This window comes from Pezoporus occidentalis, unplaced genomic scaffold, assembly GCF_034315485.1.
Source record: "Pezoporus occidentalis ecotype Australia unplaced genomic scaffold, CSIRO_AGI_Poc_V1 ctg208, whole genome shotgun sequence".
NCBI lineage: Eukaryota > Metazoa > Chordata > Aves > Psittaciformes > Psittacidae > Pezoporus > Pezoporus occidentalis.
The window spans coordinates 80,140-99,986 of NW_026913943.1; the positions used below are offsets into that span (position 1 = coordinate 80,140).

Here is a 19,847-nt window from a genome sequence, read left to right on the forward strand (position 1 = left end):
AATGTTCAATGTAGTTTGGTTCACTTATTTAAGTGCAGAAATTCTTCCCATTCTTGTAAGGGGGTGGAACCCTAGGGTTGATACTAGCAAACCAAATGAAGTCCTTAGTCAGTAAAAAATCAGCTTTAAAGCACTCAGCTTTCTTCTAATGCTCTTAGAAAAAGCACCTAGAGGTTAGGGTTTTGGCTTATCAGAGGACTGTCAAAGGGAAGGCTGCTGCTGCTTCTTTGAAGTATTGTGAAGTCTTGCTTTTATCTTTGAGATAGTCGTACCTTGTAGCAGATGTGCTTATTCAGCTTCATAATAGGTGTCTTCCAAAAGAGGCTTCTCCAAGAGAGTACTTCTGAGGACAGGATTACATAGAACAGTTCTCTGGTAATAATTGTCTGTCACTTGATAATTACTAACTGAAATGCAACAAGCCTGATGTAACTAGTGTTGAGGTGCTTTGAGGAACAGCCTCTACCCAAATACTGACCTCTCGCTTCTTCACACTGAATAAACTCAGCTGCAGACAGAAATACTTCTTGGTTCCTGTGAAGTTTCTGAATCATTGATCTAACGAATCTTGATGCTTTTTCATCATCTTTGATGTAAAATGATGTTTGTATTTCTTCTGTACCATAGAATCATAGAATGGTTTGGGTTGGAAAGGGACTTAAGATCTTCCAGTTCCAACCCCCTGCCATGGTCAGGGACACGTCATGCTAGACCGTGTCTCCCAAGGCTCTGTCCAACCTGGCCTTGAACACTGCCAGGGATGGAGCATTCACAGCTTCCTTGGACAACCTGTTCCAGGGCCTCACCACCCTCAAAGGGAGCAACTTCTTTCTTACATCTAACCTGAACCTCCTTTGTTTCAGTTTAAACCCATCACTCCTTGTCCTATCACTATAGTCCCTGATGAAGAGTGCCTCTCTGGCATCCAAATACCTCCTGATTAGTTCATGAAGTACTAGTATTTTCTTCTCAGAATTGTAAAGAAAAAACATGCAACAATAAAGGTCCCTGTGTTCTTTTCAAACTGATAAAGAATCTGTAAAGACTCCTTTTGGTTTGGTTTTAAATGAAGACTCTGTCTGCTGTATCTTCTGGAATTACCAACAAACAACAAGTTTTCTCAGCAGTTTCTTTACTCTTGGTTGTTTTGGCCTCTCCATCCAGAATGAAAATGAAACTGATCTGGCCTAAAACTAGAAAGTTATATGTTGGATATTCTTTGGTGGATAGAGTGAGTGCATGTGGATGGATTCTGTTACTACTTGTTGGGTTTTATAGATGTGTTGAAAACACTGACTTCGGAATTGGTATCCAGTTTAATCATGGTTTCAGCCAGCTTGAATTGAATTAGGGAGTTTTGCACTTTTAGCACTGAGCTTGGGTTGTTGGAAAGGTACCACTTACAAGGACTGAAACTCAGTTATTTAATGGCTGTCCTTAAGTTTGAGCCTACCTGCATGGGCATAGCTAAGGCGTTACAGGGCTGCAAGTGGGAAGGCGTTGGCACTAGAACCTTTACATCTCTGCACCCAGGTTTTTCCATGTCTGTTTCTGGAGGAATTGGGAGACTTTTATTAAACTAGGGTAAACAATCCATACCACATCAAGGTAATTTAAAAGAAGTGGTTGAGCAGTTGTGTGGGAACCAAACAAGTTATTGTAAACCAGACTTTCAAGTTTGGTCATGATGAACCGCTTTTGGAATGAACTAGTTTGGTGTGTAATGAGAACATTTTCCCACTTACATACTGAAGCATTCACATAGACACACACAGGTGAAGTATACATATGGAAAACTATCATTACTAACAGAATGTGTCCTAAAGCTACAACAAGCAAATAAGACCTCCGCTGTTAATATTACATATTTATTTTACTGACTAAAACCACCTTTTAAAGCTTTCATTCAACAGCAGTCCAGTTCTAGGGTTAACACACAGTGAAGTAAAATACTCATGGGGACAACTTTGACTAAAAGCCCTATGCAGGACATTATTCATGATCACCAAGGCTTGAGACACTGAAGTAAGTGAAAGTCTTCCTTATGTTAAGAACTGTATAGCTATCTAGTGAGACTTGTTTGGCTGACATTGGTCATTTATATCCTTTTTCCATTCTACGACTCAAGTTTTTAGGAATGGAAGTCAGGGAAAGCTGTGAATGCTTGTTACTGATACCTGCCACTGTTTAAATTGGGGAAATGATATGATTTTTGTCCATTTAAAGATCAGTTTTGTAATGCTGCATCCTAGAAAGCATAAAATCAGCTGCTCTATGATTATATGGATGGCCCAGATAGTTGCTTGGTTGGTTTGGTTGTTTGGGTGGTTTTAAATGCTGGTTGAATATATACTTTATTTTAGTGCATCTGAGAAGTTTGGAAGCCTGGGGATACCTGTGTGATCACCCATGTAAATCATGTCTCAGGGCTGAGAGCTCTCCTTGTGCTAGCACTGCTGTGCTGAGCTGTGGCATCTGCAAGGCATGTTCTGAACACTTACCAGGGCTCCTCTGTGCTGCTGGAGCAGTATAAAATGGTTCTGAATAAAAGGGATCGAGTCTGTCATGCCGATGAATCACTGCTTTTTATTCCAACAGCTGGAGAAAGATGGTCTAACTAGAAAGTAGTATTTTGGTGAGGGGAAAAAAACCCTAAGATATGAGTTACTCCTGTTTCTCTATTTCTCCACCCAAAGTGTGATACGCAAGGTCTGCCCTTAAACATATACTCCAACTCAAAAAGTGAGACCTTTCTGGAATCTAAGTTCCAGCATTGCTATTCTAAATGACATTTAGAGTTGTACCTGTGTTTTGTGCTTTTCTGGTCTCTCTTGCTGATTCGATAGTGCTCAACATTCTGCACTGTCATTGTATATTGGTATTTGTGGTCCTTCTCACCACAAAAGCTTCCAGCTGAGCTTCAGAGCTCATTCTACATTGGATAATACCTTCTTTACCAAAGTAATGCTATGAACAGCCTGGCTGTATAGAGAACAGTCATTTTCTTTGTACTAAACTCTAAGGATTCACCTGGACTTTGGCATGTATTGCCTTTAGGCTTTCAAATTCACAACTACTTTGATGTACGTTTGGATTAGAGAAGATGCTGAAAATGGTCAGATACTGATCTGTTGCTTCTTGCATGTTTTCTTAGACTCTATGAAGAACAAGTACAAAGTATACCCCATTCTTCATGTAGGATCTTTTGGGACTTCCAGGGCTCTTCATTTGTAGAGGAATATAACTAATGGCTATTTCTGCAAGCTCCCATGACAGTGAGGTTCCAGTCATCCAGATGCTTTGTAGCTGACTGACTTTGTCTCAGACATAGTCAGACTTGGAGGTACTGAGACCAGAATTGTTACTTTCTTGTATGGAGCAAGGCTGCAGTTCACAAGTTAATGTTCAGCCCAGTGAAATCACTGGCTGTGGTTTGACTTTGTTTCTTATTGCAAGAGCCACAACAATCAAAGCAGCAGAGAGTGGCTGAGATACGCACTTGTACACAAAGGTTCAAAAAGCAAGATTAAAAATGGAGGTAATCCAGTGTTTTTATCCCAAGCTTTATTCAGGCAATGTTACTCACTTGTCTAACGAAAACAGAGTAGCACTTTAAAGCTGATCATTCCTCATTTATCTGGTTTTCACAAAGCATTCTGCGTTCATTTTCAACAAGGACTGCTACAAAGCAAATGTGAAGCTAGGTGTCATGACAGAAAGAATGCTATGCTGAGGTTTGGAAGTAAAACACTACCGTGCTCTCTCAATGCTGCATGATATTCTTAGGAGCTGAGAAAGCATATGCTTGTGGAACATGTCATCTGCTATGATCCATCTAAATCTATGTGTACCCTGCTTTGTCATAAAGAACAACAAGTGCTTGTGCAGAACACTGGGGGCCAAAGGAAAGCAGAAAAGTTAGCATTAATGTCTTGTTTTGATAAATGCCCTTAAAAATCTGGCAATTTTAAATTCCTTTCTCATTGGAAACAAAGGCATTGGAGGCAAAACTTCTGTATTTCAAAGCAAAAGCAATGTTAAAAAGTAATTATAGCTGTTACATATGATTTACCTTTAGTAATATATTAAATATTGTCCTGGTTTCAGCTGGGATGGAGTTAATTTTCTTCCTATGTATTTGAACACAAGTTAATATACTTGGTTATTGCAGAGATGTAGTAACTTCTGTTTGTTTTGGTTTAAAAGAGTGATATTTAATTTGAATCCAGACTTCTAAACTCCCATTTTCTGCCATTCTCATAGTCACTTTCTACATGGATGTATTTTCAAGCTTGGTTTTAGGCTTGCGCTGGCCAGTCTCTTACTGATCTATGCATTTATGAGCAGCTTTAAAAACAAAACATGCATTAAACCAAAACCTGTTTTGTAAGACACAAATGTTGAAGGGAGCCTTAACTTGAGCACAACAATCTAGCAGCTTCTAGTTCTCAGCTGCATAATATACCTCCTCTCAGCATCTGTTCCATATTGACAAGTGTGAGTAGGTGGTAATCTAACTCTTATGTTTTTTTCCCTTCTTTCCAACCAAATGTCATGGGAAATAATGTTGAGTGTGTAATACCCTTCTGTTTTGCTGGGAACAAGCTTGCAGGAGCCTCTTTGGAGACCCTCTCGTCACTGATCCTAATTGACTTGTGTAATTGGAAGGGGAGTATTCGCTCTCTCCTGTAGGCGGAAACGGCTGTCTGTTAACAGTGTCCAACAGGGATGATACCTGTGGTCCAGGGGAAATCTCTTGCTGCTGTTTCTCTGCTCCTGCCCCCTTGAAACAAGCCAGAGGGAAAGTAATGTTTCAAATGGTGAGATTACCAGGATGTGACAGGGTTTTTTATTTTTTTCCTTTAAAAAGGAAAAGTGGAGTTTTAAATACAGGGATAGAAAGCATTAAAGTAATTTTTTTTGGAAATCCACATGTAGTCTTTAAAGCTTATATGTGATCTTTTTTCCAAAGGTGAAGGATGTCTTGTACAGCCTCTGTACCTCCATTCATTAGCTTAGCGTAATTGAGACCTTCTAAAGATCTTCAGTTCAGTAAGATTTAGCTGAAATTCCCATCAAGAACTGCCCGAGACTGGGTCTGATAACCCCGCTTGAACTTCCTACATTTGAAATCCAATTTTAGTGCGTTTTGTTCAAGAGCCATTTTCAGGACACAGTGTGCTTTTCTTGACAATTCAAACAAGATTCTCAAGCAGGCAGCTGAGTGAGAGGATCGAATTAACTAAAGTGGTCCATTGCAGCTTGGTAGGTATCGCCTACATCTGCTTTTCTCAACAAACTACTGAAGCTTCATTGGGAAAGAAGTCACATTCCTTCTTGCTGAAGAACACTCCAGCCTAGAGCACCTTAGACACAAGGTGGTGGGGTTTACCCTATGCTGTTAGGGCCTTCAGATGAGGTTTCATTACATACTTGACTAGAGATTAATCGGTTTTAAGTAATAGCTGTGATTTGTGGAGTCAGCATCTTAGTGTTTCAGGTATTAAATGCTTCCTAGTAAGTTAAAGATATGAGAAAACCTGGTGAAACTTTGCTTTCTGTTGGAAGAGACTGGGAGACATCTGAAGATGTACTTTACAAAACAATCAGCTGATGCAGTGTTTGGGTGTGCATCTCTCTGTACGAAGCAAGCCCAATTGCATCTGTTCTGCCCAAGGAAAGCAAGCACTGTACAGTCTTGGAAATCAAAGTAGTATATCATCTATGGGGACTGGAAGGAGTATGCTTCAAAGCTGAGAACTATGCCAAGAAATTTTTGGTTATTTAGTGTTCTGGATAGTTTGAGAGCTGAATTGGCCTAATCTCAGCACTCAAAATGAGCTGCTGTGCTCCTGCAGTGATAGTTGATTATGGCTGAAAGATGGGTATGAGTTCATTGTGCCCCCTGGGAACTTAGAAGATTGCTGTGTCTCTGAAGAAGCTGGAGGAAGACACAGCCCTTATTTTCCTGCTTCAGATAAGGATATCTTTCATTTTCTCGCTGGTGGAAACTTGCATGGCAAGTCCACACTGATGGTGAAAGGACAGGATACAGACAGCAGGCTGGAGATTGATGGGTCTTAACAAACCTCCCCTCTCAGAAGCTGACTGGCAGAGAATTAGAGTAGCACTTGCTGATGGTTCCTTTCTCTGTTCATTTAGCAAAATATTGTGCTATTGAATACTCTGCCTAAGCAGAAACCTTTGCTTCTGTAGTGAAGAGCTGGCCACTTGCTTAGGTACAAGTGTTTATGGTGGCACTCTTAAGTGTAGCTTAAATATTCATTTTCATGAACCGCCTTGAGAACCCGTTCATCTTGGGAACTGATCTTTATACTGGATAGGACAAAGCAAATCTCTCTAAAGGGGGCTATACCCCCAAAAGGGTTTGGCTAACAGCTGATAATGGCTTTAAAGCTTCACCTCTACAGAAGTTAACTGCATTTAATCACTTTCTGATTGTCTTTTGTGTTTTCTAGGAGTTCTCTTCTTGTTTTCTTGGTTTTCTTTCAATGCACATTTTCAGAGTTCTATGTTGACAATGTGAACTTGCAATGTGTTTGTTAAGTTATAGAGAGTTACTGAAGACACAGTCCAAGACAACCACTGTTCCCTCGGAGGATTTTTGACTTCTGAGTCTGTGTTTGCATTCCTCCAGGTGATGATAATGGGAAGAAGGCCAACAACCCCAACCACTGTAACTGCATCATAGACCAAATCTTCACAGGCGGACTGCAGTCTGATGTTACCTGTCAAGTCTGCCAGTAAGTACTTCTTTTTCTGGTTCTGAACTCTGATTTGAATCTTTACATCCTCCAGTGCAACTGAGTCTTTTCTTTCTTGAATACCAATAAAATACTAGCAAAGTTCCAGCAAGACAAGAACTGTTTAAATACAGCATCAGCTAAATGCAATCAGTTACCAGTTAACTGATCTCTATTAAGACATACCAAAAAAGCCACCTGGAAAGTACCACAGGCTTCTTTGACCTTTTACTAGCCTGTAAAAGGTAGTTCTTCTCCAAGTTTGTGAGGAAAAGACTTATTTGGGTTTCCAAGTATGTAACTGCCACTATGTTTGAAGAAAATTCTGATATGAAACCATATTTTCCTTCAGTTAGGAGCCTGCTGTATCATCAGGGGAGGTTTCAAAGAGGCTGATATCTCTTGTAATCTTGGGTACCAGCAATTGAACGTTTGACAAGAGCGGGGAAAAACGTGTCTGTTGTTCTACTCTGTGTACTGGAGCAAGTTAACTTCTCATTCAACATGTTTGGTATTGCCATAGTGCAGAAGTTGGAGTTCTTGGGTTTTGTTCTGTCTTGCATTCTTTATAATTACATACCCATGTCCTGCAGATGGACTTGTTCTGAGCTTGTTTGAATCTGCTTTTGTTCTCAGTTTCCTGGAGAGATTTGCAGAAGGTTTACTGTAAGGAAAACATAGGAAATCTTGTTCTTTGCCTGGTAGAGCCACAGAATCCTTCTATGATAATGAAAAGCTCAATGTGTTATGACACAATATTAGCATTGATGAAACTTGAATAAAAGAAGTTTTCTTTTGAAAAGTGACAACCTTTGCACAAATGAAGCTGAAAGAAAAGGCAGAGTATTGCAGGCTGAACGTGATTGCAGAGTGAGAGACACTGCTTTGAGAGGAAGAGAGAACTCAAAGAAGAAGAATAAGGAGTGCAGACAGGCAGTACTTCCAAATAGGAGCTCAGACTCCTGAAGTTCTCCTAACAATGTAAATGCTGAAAGAAAAGGCTTGATTCAATGCAAGTTAACATTTTGGGAAGCTTCCTCCATAGTTTAGCTGTTGGCTTGTCTTCAACTGTCTTGTAGAGAAATCTGATTGAGAACACACACTACTTCTTTGGTCTCTCAAATTCCACACACTGTAGGAGATGCTAACAGGAGCAGCAAAGCTTAATTCAGTTCACTACTCTATAGCAAAATTTGGCTCTGTCTTTATCAGAGTAACCTTAAACACAGTCTTCTATGCCATGACCAGACACCTCTGCTTCTAAACTAGCTGGATTGCGTGTAACTGTCATCACAGCTGGTTTATACTGGTCAGTTGTATGAGTGGTACCTCTGTCTTCAAGTAGCCCTGCTTGTTCACTTTGAGTCACAGGGCTTCAGTGAGCGAGAGAATGTATTAAGTGCATATATTTTGCATTGAGTACATCACAGACGTTTCCTGAAACCATATGGCTTTTAAATATTCAGAAAACCAATCAGTTGTGGGAAAATACTCTGGAGCAACAACTCTTGTTTTCTGTCATCTTTGAGTGCCCTCTAGGGGTGATGTAGATCCCGAGTTCTTCAAAGTACCTGATGGGTTGTTAATTTGACTTCCTTTAAACGTGTTTAAAACTGCTTTCTTTTTCCTAGTGGCGTTTCCACAACGATAGACCCATTTTGGGACATCAGTTTGGATTTGCCAGGCTCCTCCACCCCGTTCTGGCCACTGAGTCCAGGGAGTGATGGCAGTGTCGTGAATGGGGAAAGCCATGTATCAGGCACCACCACTCTCACAGACTGCTTGCGAAGGTAGGAAATGAGACAAATACAATGTGGTGGGGTAAAGAAGCACTTTTTATACAGATTTTAGTCTATAAGAGAAAGTGATAAAGGCAGGAAGGCTCAGAGCAACAACTGATCTCACAATAAGCAATCAAAACCAGTTGCCATGCGATGCAAGAAGAAAACAGATTCTGCAGTGGCTGCTGCCAGGCAATGTGGGTTGAAATAATCAAAACCACTGGTGTCTGTCTCCATGTTCTTGGTTGTGTCAGCAAAGCAAGCACATAAAGAGTTCACAATGCATTTAACATTTATCTGAATTACAACACCAAGTCTGAATCTGATTTGTGCTCTAGGCAGAGCTGAGGGTCAGCTACTGCTACAGCGTAGTTGTGAGGATCACATTCAGAATTAAAGGAGTTTAGCTTTCAAAAAGAAAGGATCATTCTGAGCAGGAAATTTGGGCATCTTGGAAACAGGTGACTGGGGAGAATGTTATAGATTCATATACAGTTAACTTGGATCTTTTAACAGATCTGGAAGTCATTCTCCTGTGGCAAATGCAGATATCTGTTGAAGATACTTGTCTGAGGAAGAGGTTAACTGTAGCCTGGGGCAAAGCTAATCCTCCTGAAGTAAAAAATCATGTCCTGTGACATCTGCTTTCTAACCTTCTTGATAATTTTAAGATCAATAAGAGAAAAAGGGAATTAGTGCAAATGAGAAAATGCTGATGCAGGAATGCATCAAGAGGCCAAAAGGGTCGAATTTTGGTGGTTTTCTTCAAGATGGGGATTAGTAGGATCAGAGATGGGAAGGGAAAACATCCAGGTTCAAGTGTACTCTCAAAGAGGATGGATTTTGATAAGAAGTTGAACTGTAATGGATAAAGATGGGTCTGGATTTTAACCCAAAAGCTAGAAAGCAGGTTAGATTCAAACAAGGAACGTGTGTAACTTCATGTCAACTGGTGTGGCCATGCAACTTGGAAGTTGGCTTGAAGAAGAAAGGATTGAGCAGGAATATGACAAAAACTAGCAAGACGTAGGCACTCCCTAACAATTACACCAAATTTGTAAGCCTGTTTACAGACTTAAGAGAGAAGAATAAGAAGTAAATCACAAGCAAAATCAAACCCAGAGAATGATGGTGGTAAACACTCCATCCCTGGCAGGGTTCAAGGCCAGGTTGGACAGAGCCTTGGGTGAAATGGTCTAATGTCAAGCCTCCCTGCCCAGGGCAGGGGGGTTGGAACTGGATGATCTTAAGGTCCTTTCCAACCCAAGCTCTTCTATGATTCTATAATACAGAGGCTAGGTAAAGGAAATCTTGTTAATTAAACAACAGGAGGTTGTGATCATCGTTTAATGCTGGAGGCTGCGTTGGCCATCAACAGAGTGATACAAGGTAGGGTTAGTGATGAGCTGATACCATGTTGCCCTCACGTGCTTAGTGCGTGCATTAATGTAAAACATTCATTCTTTACATCTGGATGTAAAGCAGCCTCTGAGATGATTTATATGCCCCATGGAAGTCTAAACTTGGGAGGAAAAGACTCACTAGTCCATTCTCTGAGCCTTTTCTGTGCTGACAGTTTCTGAAGAAGAGGGATTTTGCTTTAGTGTTGTGAGAACATAGAAGTCGTATTTTCTCTGAGCAGTTCTCTGCTCTGTAATGGTCTCTTCCTAGAGCTCCCTTGAGCAGTTCTGTCTGAACATTTTGAAAGAGATTTTTCTAGTTGTCAACACTAGGGTTTCCTTGGAAGATGTCCGTGTTTTGAAAAGAACTTTGTGTTTACAGCCCTTTCCATCTCGGAGCTTTGATCCTAGCCCTAGAGGGCTGCAAGGCAGAAGAGTGTCTTGCAGCTGAGCCCACAAGTCGTGTCATCTCGCTTCAGAGCTTTCATATCAATGTTTTTGGTTTTGAAGAGGAAAGATCTTTGCTTTCTATATGGAAATCAGCTGTCCTATTGTAGGGCATGAAGCAACATTTAGCTCCTTTCTCAGACACTGATGCAGTTCAGTGCAGCATTCCCAAGCAGAGCAATGATATATGTCGGATTTGGCTGTCTGAACCATAGCACTTTGCATTGTTATAGATGTTGGGCTCGTTCAAAATGACAGCTAAAAGCCATGAACTGTTCCTTGTGGTGCCAGTGACCCAGAAGTAAAAGCAAGAGAAGTGTTTTCAGCATGTATGGAAAATCATCTGATTGTTTTGTGCTTCCCTTTGCTTTTCAATGTGGTTTTTCAGGTTTACAAGGCCAGAACATCTAGGAAGCAGTGCCAAAATCAAATGTAGTGGTTGCCATAGCTACCAGGAATCTACCAAACAACTCACTATGAAGAAGTTACCCATCGTGGCCTGTTTTCATCTCAAAGTAAGTTCACAGGGGGCAGACAGAGCAGAGGATGTGTATTTCTCTCTGAGAGGATGATCTAAATTCCTGGACATCTCTTCTGGCTTTCACTGACTAATCTTTTATGACATAAACTAATATAAAGAACAGCTTGCATGCCCAGCTAGATTTTCTATTAAGATAGTATTACATTATCTATAATGTAGCTTTGCAGTGTGTCTGTGGGAATCCAGCTAAGCAGAATTGAGAAACAAAGTGAAAGGCCAGTGCAATACCTGAACCAGCATAGAAACCAGTCTGCAGAAACACTTACTCATCCTGCATGGTAACAGTTTTACCCCACTCTTCTACTGGAAGAATGCCACAGAGGAACTCTGTGTGGAAGGATGAAAAAGTTATCACAATGGAGAAGCTTCTTGTATCTTCTCAGCTGCGATGTAGTTTTCAACATTTCCAATCCAGATTATGTCAGATGCAGTGATGGGGAGATAATGTCATAACTGGTGCCCCCAGATAGTTTAGTCCAGTACAGTTTCTGCCTTAAATACTAAAGGTGAATGTGGTGCAAAGTAGGCGGCTATAGCAGATGATGAAGGTCATTCTGTGTCCTTGCAAAGTGATGCCACAGGCCTTTGCAGAAGCAGCCACCATGGTAATTTATCTGCATCTATGATCTGCTCGAGCTGTTCAGATGCAGACTTCTAGGGTCCTGAGTGTCTCCTGGGACAGAGTGACAAAGTCCTCTCATTGCTAGGTAGCAACTAATAATCCCTTATCTCAGCTCTGCTTTCCTGATGGTGATGCTAATGTCAGATGAGCTACGTAAAGGAAAACGGCGTTTTACCTGCAATCATGGTGACTGGAAACAGACTTTTAAAAGAGCAGCTTTTATGCTCTGTGCAAATGAAGCCTTCTATTGCTTCTCTTTCCATTTGAGCAATGGTAGATTGAAAGAGCACACACTCCAGCCATTTACTCCAGAGACTTCATTCGGTTGTTCAGTTTTTATGGGGTTTCTAGGTTTTGGAGTTCTGTAAAACACCTGGATGATTTTTAATAGCATTGGAATGAGACCTTTATCTTGTAGCTGTCATGGCAAAGTGCACGCTAAACTTTGCTGTAGCATCTAAGCTAGGTCAGTATGTTCCTACTGAAAAATCCAATGATGTGTGTAACTAGTGTCATGGTCCCACTGAGGAAGTCATGGACTGTGTGCAAGAAATGATTGTAGTCTGGAATTGTTAAATTCCATAGCAACTCCATATCCAGCATAGCAGTGATATAAAATTGGTTTTCAAAGTCTGGCTTGTAAAGAAGCTTGCTAATGAAATGAGGTCTTGACATGAAAACAGAATGCCCTAGGTTTGTATTCTGCTTTCCACTGGGAAAAGGTGTTACAGGTCAAAAGAATTCCCTCTCCTGTAATTTACAGGCCTTTACAGACTGTCTGGGACAATCACGCTTTCAGATGGTCACCCCTATATACTCGATTGCATCTTGAGTATTAACCAAGATGATATGCAATGTTACATGCCAAAGATGTTAGCCAAACTGGAAGAGATAGTAGCACAATTCCTTTGTTGGTTTTTTTGGCTGTGATCTTCCTGGAAAGCATTCTTGTGTGAGTAACTAGAGGCTTCAGGAGTGCTTGGCTGGCTGCTTGGCTTTTGGAGGGAATTCTGGGGGTGTTGGGCTCTTGGGTTTATCTTCTGTTTATTATTGCAGAGTAGTTGGCAAGGTACACCCAGGAGATGCTGCTGTCTCTGGGCAAGGCACTGTGAATGTGCTCAGCCCCTTCCCTACACTCAGTTCTGTATGTGTGTTATCCAAAGCGACTGAAGATTTTATGTTCCTTGGGGAAATGAATGGCTTTTCCTCGGTGATTGTGTTGTCCTGTCCATGCAAAATGCCAGTTTAACTTCATGGGTTACAGTAAAATACGAAACACAACTGATAAGGATTCCAGAAGTCTCAGCTTTCCACGGCTGGATCTGTTGCTAGGGAATTGTTATGGCACCACAATTGGAAAATAATTAACTTGAAGTGTAAATAGAGCAGGATTTCTGAGAAACGGGGAGAGAAGCTGCCTTTAAATAGAAACTCATTCATCTCTCTCTGGTATTTGTTCCTGTTTCCATTTAATGTTCAATGGAGAAGACGAGGAGAGGATGGTGGGGATTGCAGGCTCCTTTGGCAGAGGGACAAGGCTTTTTTCTTCTCATATGCCATTTTTGCCTGAATTTGAATTGGTTTTCCTGTGTAGGCTTGACTCCTGTCACTTGAGATGATTGGATGGGTGGATTAAGTGTGTGAATCTGATGGCAAGCTCTCATTGTCACCAGTTCTCTGTGCTTGTGTAGGCAGCAGCCATCTATTTGAATAGCGCGTAGTACAAATGAACAGTGGTTTGGGTAAAGGCTGTGTGTGCTCTGTTTAATGTGTTTTAATGTCAGTTTGGAATAAGTTTATATTTATAAATATTAAAGTAAACAATCTAATACTGTATTTTCTCCCCAACAAACTGTGATTTATTTTCCTGGTAGAAATATGTCGGCATTTACATAGGGGTTCCCAGTCCGTATATAGTTGCTAGGAAAGGTCTGGGGATATCCCTGGACTCCTGCCTGCTAATCTGTTTTCATGTTATTGTTCCTAAGCTTAGGACATGTATAAATAAGACAGAAAATGTTGCCTTTCTCTGAGGATAAATTCATTCCTCCACTTTGTCTCCAGCGGTTTGAACACTCAGCCAAACTGAGGCGAAAGATCACTACGTATGTTTCGTTTCCGCTGGAGCTGGACATGACACCATTCATGGCTTCCAGGTGTGTACCAAGTTCAAAACCCCCCAAAGACCTGGACAGAACTGTTTACCAGTTCATACATGTGCAGCATGAAACATGGAACCTCCTTGAATCAAGGTTATAGAACAGTATGTATAATGATCCTTCTGCTGTAAGCTTCCCCTTGCAATTCGTTATCTTTTCTAAACTCATTTTTAGATAAAATACTAAGTTTTATGTGCTGGAAAAGGCTTGATATTTCAACTTTTTTATATGTATTTATATATTATGTGTTCTGTTTGTGGTTGCATGTTAAATTTAGAATTCAGATCCATCATGCCTTCAGATCTCTGCTTCAGTCCCACTACTCGAGTGCCCACCCACGAGTCACCATATGTAATTAGGCAGACTAGACATAACCTAAAGCCGAACCTTGGATTTCTGAAGTTACAAAACCCCTTCCTCTGTATTCCTGCACACATGAAAATTGGAGGGTTTTTTTGTTTTGTGCCTTCATCTTCTGTTCAGAGAATGCTGCAAGAATTAAAAAGCATGGTCTAGATTAAAATAGCTGTTTTGAATTGGTATTTAAACTAACAGGAAGACTTCTCCCACCCCCCTGTGAAAGATGTGACATTTATATCAATATACCTTTATGAAAGGAATTGAATAAGCTGAGGTAATGAGTGTTTGACAGGTATTCTATTCAAATATACAGGAGGATATTCAGGTTTTATTTATATAAGGAAAGCCCCAAAATGTGGCATCTCTTAACACACAGGGGCTGTATTTAGTGCTGAAATCTTAACGAAGAATTTTAAGCTTTACCCACCCTCACTCCATCCAGAGCAAAAGTAGATCCTTCTACTAGGAGAGAAAAGAGAGCCCTGAAGCTCTGTTAAACAATGTTACATTAAGAATATATGGTTTATTCCAGTATATTCTGGAGATTCTAATACTTCCTTGTTCCTCTGTAGTGAATTCTCCCTGGATAGAATAGGCTCTGTTGATGGAAGGTATCAAGCATAATGGAATATAGATGGGAATAATCAGCAGGCATAACTCAGTAGTCTGAATTTCATCGGCTGTGAAATCAACAGCATAATCCTATTGCTGCTGCCAAAACACAAAATGAATTTACAAGTCAGAGCCAGGGTGATTGATCCATCACAGGATAAAGGATTGATGTAATTAGATATTTTTTCCCCGATCTAAAATACAAATCTTTCCTTAACCTCTTTTTAAGCTTTTTTTGGATAGGGCATTTGTCATAAATAAATCTGTATTTGCAGCACTGAAGCCTTGACCAGGAGCAGAAATTATGTTTCTTATGTAGCACTGCTGTGAGAACAAATAAAGCATCGTTAGCATCCTAATCAGCCCTTCTCTGCCACTGAGCAGCATTGTGCTTTTGAATAAGGACCTGCATTCTGCAAGGGGCTCTGTCGTGTAAAACCTATTTGGTTTGGGAAGCCACTGCTTTAAGTGACTGGATTTTTGTGTGTGTGTGTGTTGCAGTAAAGAGAGCAGAATGAACGGGCAATACCAGCAGCCGACGGATAGTCTAAACAATGATAATAAGTAAGTGGTACATTCCATGACTCCTATTGTGAAAGGTAGTTGGCTTCTAGAAGGGAGATAGAGAGTCTGCTGTATATCCTGCAGTGTGAAGTGCATTACCATATTTGACAGCACAGTAAGTCTGAACTGTGGCAAAGTAAAGCTTCATTCGTGACAGCTGCCTACCCTTTGGTGGGTTTGTGGCAGCTGACTTCCAGATCCAAAGGTGATAACCCCAGCAATGGGTCTATGAGCAGAATTAAAAGCTATGGTTACAATATTAAAGGGGATGGGTGTTTTCTTTAAATAATCCTGTTTCAATTGCAATAGCAAAGGGAGTTCCAGAGGACTGAATGAAAGTTTATAGAACACTGACATTCAAAGTCCCAAGAGAACTCCAGTAATTGTGAGGTCTCTTGGTTAGGTATTCATTCCAGTTGGAATAAATGATGGGACTGGCTCAAGAATGTAAAGGGTATGTAATTGAAACAAATATCTACAGCTTTATGGGGATAGACGTGGTCACACAAACCTTATTAAAAAAGAAAGATAAGTTTGCTACAGTCATTAGCTGATGTTGTGTGTTAAAATTCTTCAGTGCACTTCATTTGGCACTAAATGTTTCATTAAGAAATAGGAATCACACAATAGATGGATTTAAAAACTACCTAACCAGGTCTTGGTGCAGTTGTCATACAAACAGATACCAGCCTGATGTTATATGTGGTCCTACAGGAATTGATTCATTAGATGTATGGTGTTTAGTAGTGCTAGCAAAGGTCTGACAGAAAGCCCAACAGAGCACTGCTGGGGTTTGCATGTGTCTTAAAGTGGAGAAGTTATTAACAGTGAAGATGATTAGGTAATAAGTGCAGAGGCCCAGTAGCTGGAGCAACCTCAGAACCCTCCACCTAGGACTAAAGAGCAGCGTCCATCCTAGTTAAATTAAAGGACTTGACTAGGAAGAGGGTGACTTTGTACATCAGTGGCTCTGTAGAGAGTCAACTGAATGGGTGCCTTGTTGTGGCACCACAGTGTCAAAGAGCTCTGATTTTTGAACAGAAGTAGGACAATATCAAGTGAGATTATTTTACAGTGTTTCTATCCCAGTGTGAGAATAGCATTTTAAGAAAAAGAGAGTGGAGAACATGTCAAAAAGAGCCAGTAAGCACATAATCTTACTTTAGAACAAAATAGCCAAGAACTTCAGTATCCTTCCTTGGAAACAGATGTGTCTGCTAATTTTCAGGCCAGCAGGCATCTGAAAGCTGGAAGTTGAATATATTCAGTATTTCAAAATAGGTACAGACTTTCCAGATTAGGGACAATTAAACCAGTACAGCAATTTATCATGAGAACCATCTCAGATATTTAAGATTGTCGCCTTCCCCATCCCCAAATAAACGTGTTTTCTGGTTCACTAGAATATCTGATTTGGGGAAATAGAAGGTCAGACCAGATACTCGGTGGTCAATGCAGTGCAATTGCATCCATACTGATGTATTTTAGAACAAACTGATCTTTGGTAGCCAGTATTGGGAAAGCTGGTGGCTGTCATCAGCCTGGAGCTCTTGTAGTAATACAAGGCAGAAAAGAAAAAACATGGGTTTTGTCCCTGGGCAAGGATGTCCTCTTCCCAGTAAATGTTAAGAGCTGGTGTTTTATTACTGGATCACATTCTTTACTATTGCTATTGAACATAAGCTTTTGCCTGTCTTTTTCCCCTTTTGATCCACATATTCATTAACTCTTTCCTGTACCAGGTATTCCTTGTTTGCAGTAGTTAATCACCAGGGAACCTTGGAGAGCGGGCACTATACCAGCTTCATCCGGCAGCACAAGGACCAGTGGTTCAAGTGTGATGATGCCATTATCACCAAGGCTAGCATTAAGGATGTGCTAGACAGTGAAGGGTAAGTTGTGAACTGGAAAGGAGAAATGAAGGGGAATTTTGTTAGGTTTTCCTTACTTTCACTCAAAAACCCCTTTCAGCATAGAGAAGACATAATTTCTGTCTTTGAATATCTAATTCTGTATGTATCAGTGCTTCAGAGGGTTGCTTTATAATCCTGGATTTGTGGAAAGAAGAGGGGAAGGATGAGGGACATTGTTCCAATATTGAAATGGTGGCTACAAAGATGGAGACTCCCTTTTTACAGGGAAAAAGATGAGGGGTAATGGGCACAAGTTACTCTTGGAGAGATTCCAACTGGACACAAGGAAAATATTTCCTACTGAGAGCAAACAGCCACTGGAATAATCTCCTAGGGAAGTGGTGGACACCCCAAAATTGGACACTTAAGATCTGGCTGGACGGGGTGCTGGAACATCTAGTCTGGGTCATGCTTTGCCTGGGAAGGATGGAACAGATGATCCCTTCCAACAGAAGTCCTTCCAACCTGGTGTGCTGTGATTCTATGATTGATTGGCTGACTCTGCAGTGTCTGGAGCTGCATTAGGCAAGGGTTGGGAGTGCAGAGCAGTAGTTTGCAAGGGGAGCATCCTGGTATTCCTCATTTATGGGAAGCACTGGGGACTGATGCATGTTTCAAGAATAAGGTAACTTAAAGGTCTTCAGTCTGCATTTTCAACTATGGACCTGGTACTAGAAAGAAGCATTTATTGTTGGTCACTTATTCCTGACATTTCCATGGATTGCTCAGTTTGTCATATTTTTTTTTAACAGATTTCCCTATTTATTTTCAATATTCAGTCAGGAAGTTCAGTGTGAGATGTCCCTGCCCATGGCAGGGAGTCGGAACTGGGTGATCTTAAGGTCCTTTCCAACCCAAACCATTCTATGATTCTATGAAGTAAATCCTGTCCTATAGTATCTGAGTTTTAGTGCTAAAGGATTTGACAACTTCTGCAGCAGAAGGGGTTTGTTTTAATTCACTAACAAGTGGCCAGCTCTGGCCCTCAGTTGGGGTATGTCTGTGGAAGAAATTGCCATAGGCAAGGAGGAGATGAGATGCGACATAACTGTTGCCCATCCGGCTGGTTTGAGCTCTGGTCCATTTCCCCTGGTTAAGCTTCAGGCTGACACTAAGGAGATCTGCATTGTACAAGGGAATCTCCATAGGGCATGAGATGGAATGATAATAACTGGAAAGTCTCCAAAGTGCTTTGAAGCTTTTTAAGAGGGTAGGGCAGTGACCCTGTTGGTGTGTGGTGTGTGTAGAGATGAGTCCACTTCCCTCTGCTATGTAACTGCTTGAGGACTCGGCTCCCTCATGTAGCAGTACACACAAAGTAATTAAGGACAGGAAGAATTCCATCCTGTTAAAACACCAGATTTGAGTACAGATTGAGACATGAGATGTTTGACTGGGACACGTGAGTCTTCCCCCACATGCCTGGTTCTTCATTCTGCTTCTGCAACAGTAAATGGCAGACGGTTTGCAATAATCCAAAGCGTCTGATGCTTTGGTAATGTGACTCCAAAGCAACAGTTAAAGCACCTCTGTTGTGTTTTGTGTCATGATACTGTTAAATGGATGCTCCCTGTCTGGGCACCAACACATCCAGAGCTTTCAGGCTCTAAGAGGATTCTGTACAAGAAGAAGGTTTGACTGATGTAAAACTGTTCAGCTTCCTGAGTTGCTGGTGAAATTGTGTCAGCTGGCTTTCCTCCTCCTCATCCATGGTTACTGTAGGGAGCTGGCATGTCCCTGGAATGGCTTCAAATTGAAAAGCAAAACAAAATTAATAGCCTTCATTTCTTAGGATTGCATGAATGGAAACACTAGTCTGCTGTGGTGCATAGCAGAGAGCTGAAACTGTACCTCTGCTTTCTTGCAGATATTTGCTGTTCTATCACAAACAGTTCCTGGAGTATGAATAGCCTTATCCAGCAGCTTGGCAGATACAAACAAGGAAGAAAATAAGCAAGCCTTCTGAATCGACACACAAACCTACCTGAAATGAAAAGACCCATTACAAACCAACTAGCACTGAGCTGTAACAGGACCTACTTGACACTGACTGAAAGCCTGGCGGAGTAAGGAATGAACAATGTCCAACGTGTGAGGACAGAAAGGGGGAAAAAAGAGGCTACAGTCAGTCACTTAACAGAGGAAATATAAAATGAAAGGAATGCTCTGGGTGGGGGAAATGGGAGCAGAGGAGTCCGGGCACTGGTACATCTCCTATGTTCCTCCAACATGTGTGTGGGAAGGCAAAGGGTTCTACCCTCATCTCCATAAAGCATCTTCTCCATTTGGTGCTTCAGCTCCAACGACCAATCATATAACAGTTAAAAGTTAAATCCAAGCCCATTTTTTATGCATATGGGTCTGAAAGCAGTAGAGTGGAGGAGGAGGGGATGACAGAACTAAAGGACTTTGCAAGTATCTTTTTATTTGTGAATTTTAGTTATTAAATAAATACAGTATGAAACTATTAGGCTCTTTCTTTTCCAACAACCATAAAGGAAACCCTGGATTGTGGAACTGAAGCTACAGCACTCAAAACAGGTTTTCAAGCATGCCTGCTTGCACAGGTAATGGTTAATGCCATCGGACTGCTCATCAAAAGCATCAGCACAGATTCTTTTCTGTTTGAGCCCTTTTTTTTTGGTTTTGTTTTCTATAAATAGCTATTTTCTTAATTTTTTTTT

At 40.9% G+C, this 19,847-nt stretch overlaps 1 protein-coding gene across 2 annotated transcripts in view; it reads left to right on the forward strand.

Annotated features, from left to right (window-relative positions):
• LOC134163797 (ubiquitin carboxyl-terminal hydrolase 22) overlaps window positions 1–19,630 on the forward strand; it is an 84,755-nt gene extending 65,125 nt beyond the window's left edge. For both annotated transcript variants that reach the window (XM_062618958.1, XM_062618957.1), the window contains 7 exons: window positions 6,659–6,764; window positions 8,396–8,554; window positions 10,781–10,907; window positions 13,620–13,711; window positions 15,188–15,250; window positions 16,993–17,142; window positions 19,031–19,630. In XM_062618958.1, coding sequence (XP_062474942.1) covers window positions 6,659–6,764; window positions 8,396–8,554; window positions 10,781–10,907; window positions 13,620–13,711; window positions 15,188–15,250; window positions 16,993–17,142; window positions 19,031–19,073 — 740 coding nt within the window. In that variant the 3' untranslated portion in view covers window positions 19,074–19,630. The remainder of the gene's footprint in view (window positions 1–6,658; window positions 6,765–8,395; window positions 8,555–10,780; window positions 10,908–13,619; window positions 13,712–15,187; window positions 15,251–16,992; window positions 17,143–19,030) is intronic.
• The last annotated feature ends 217 nt before the right edge of the window (window positions 19,631–19,847 follow it).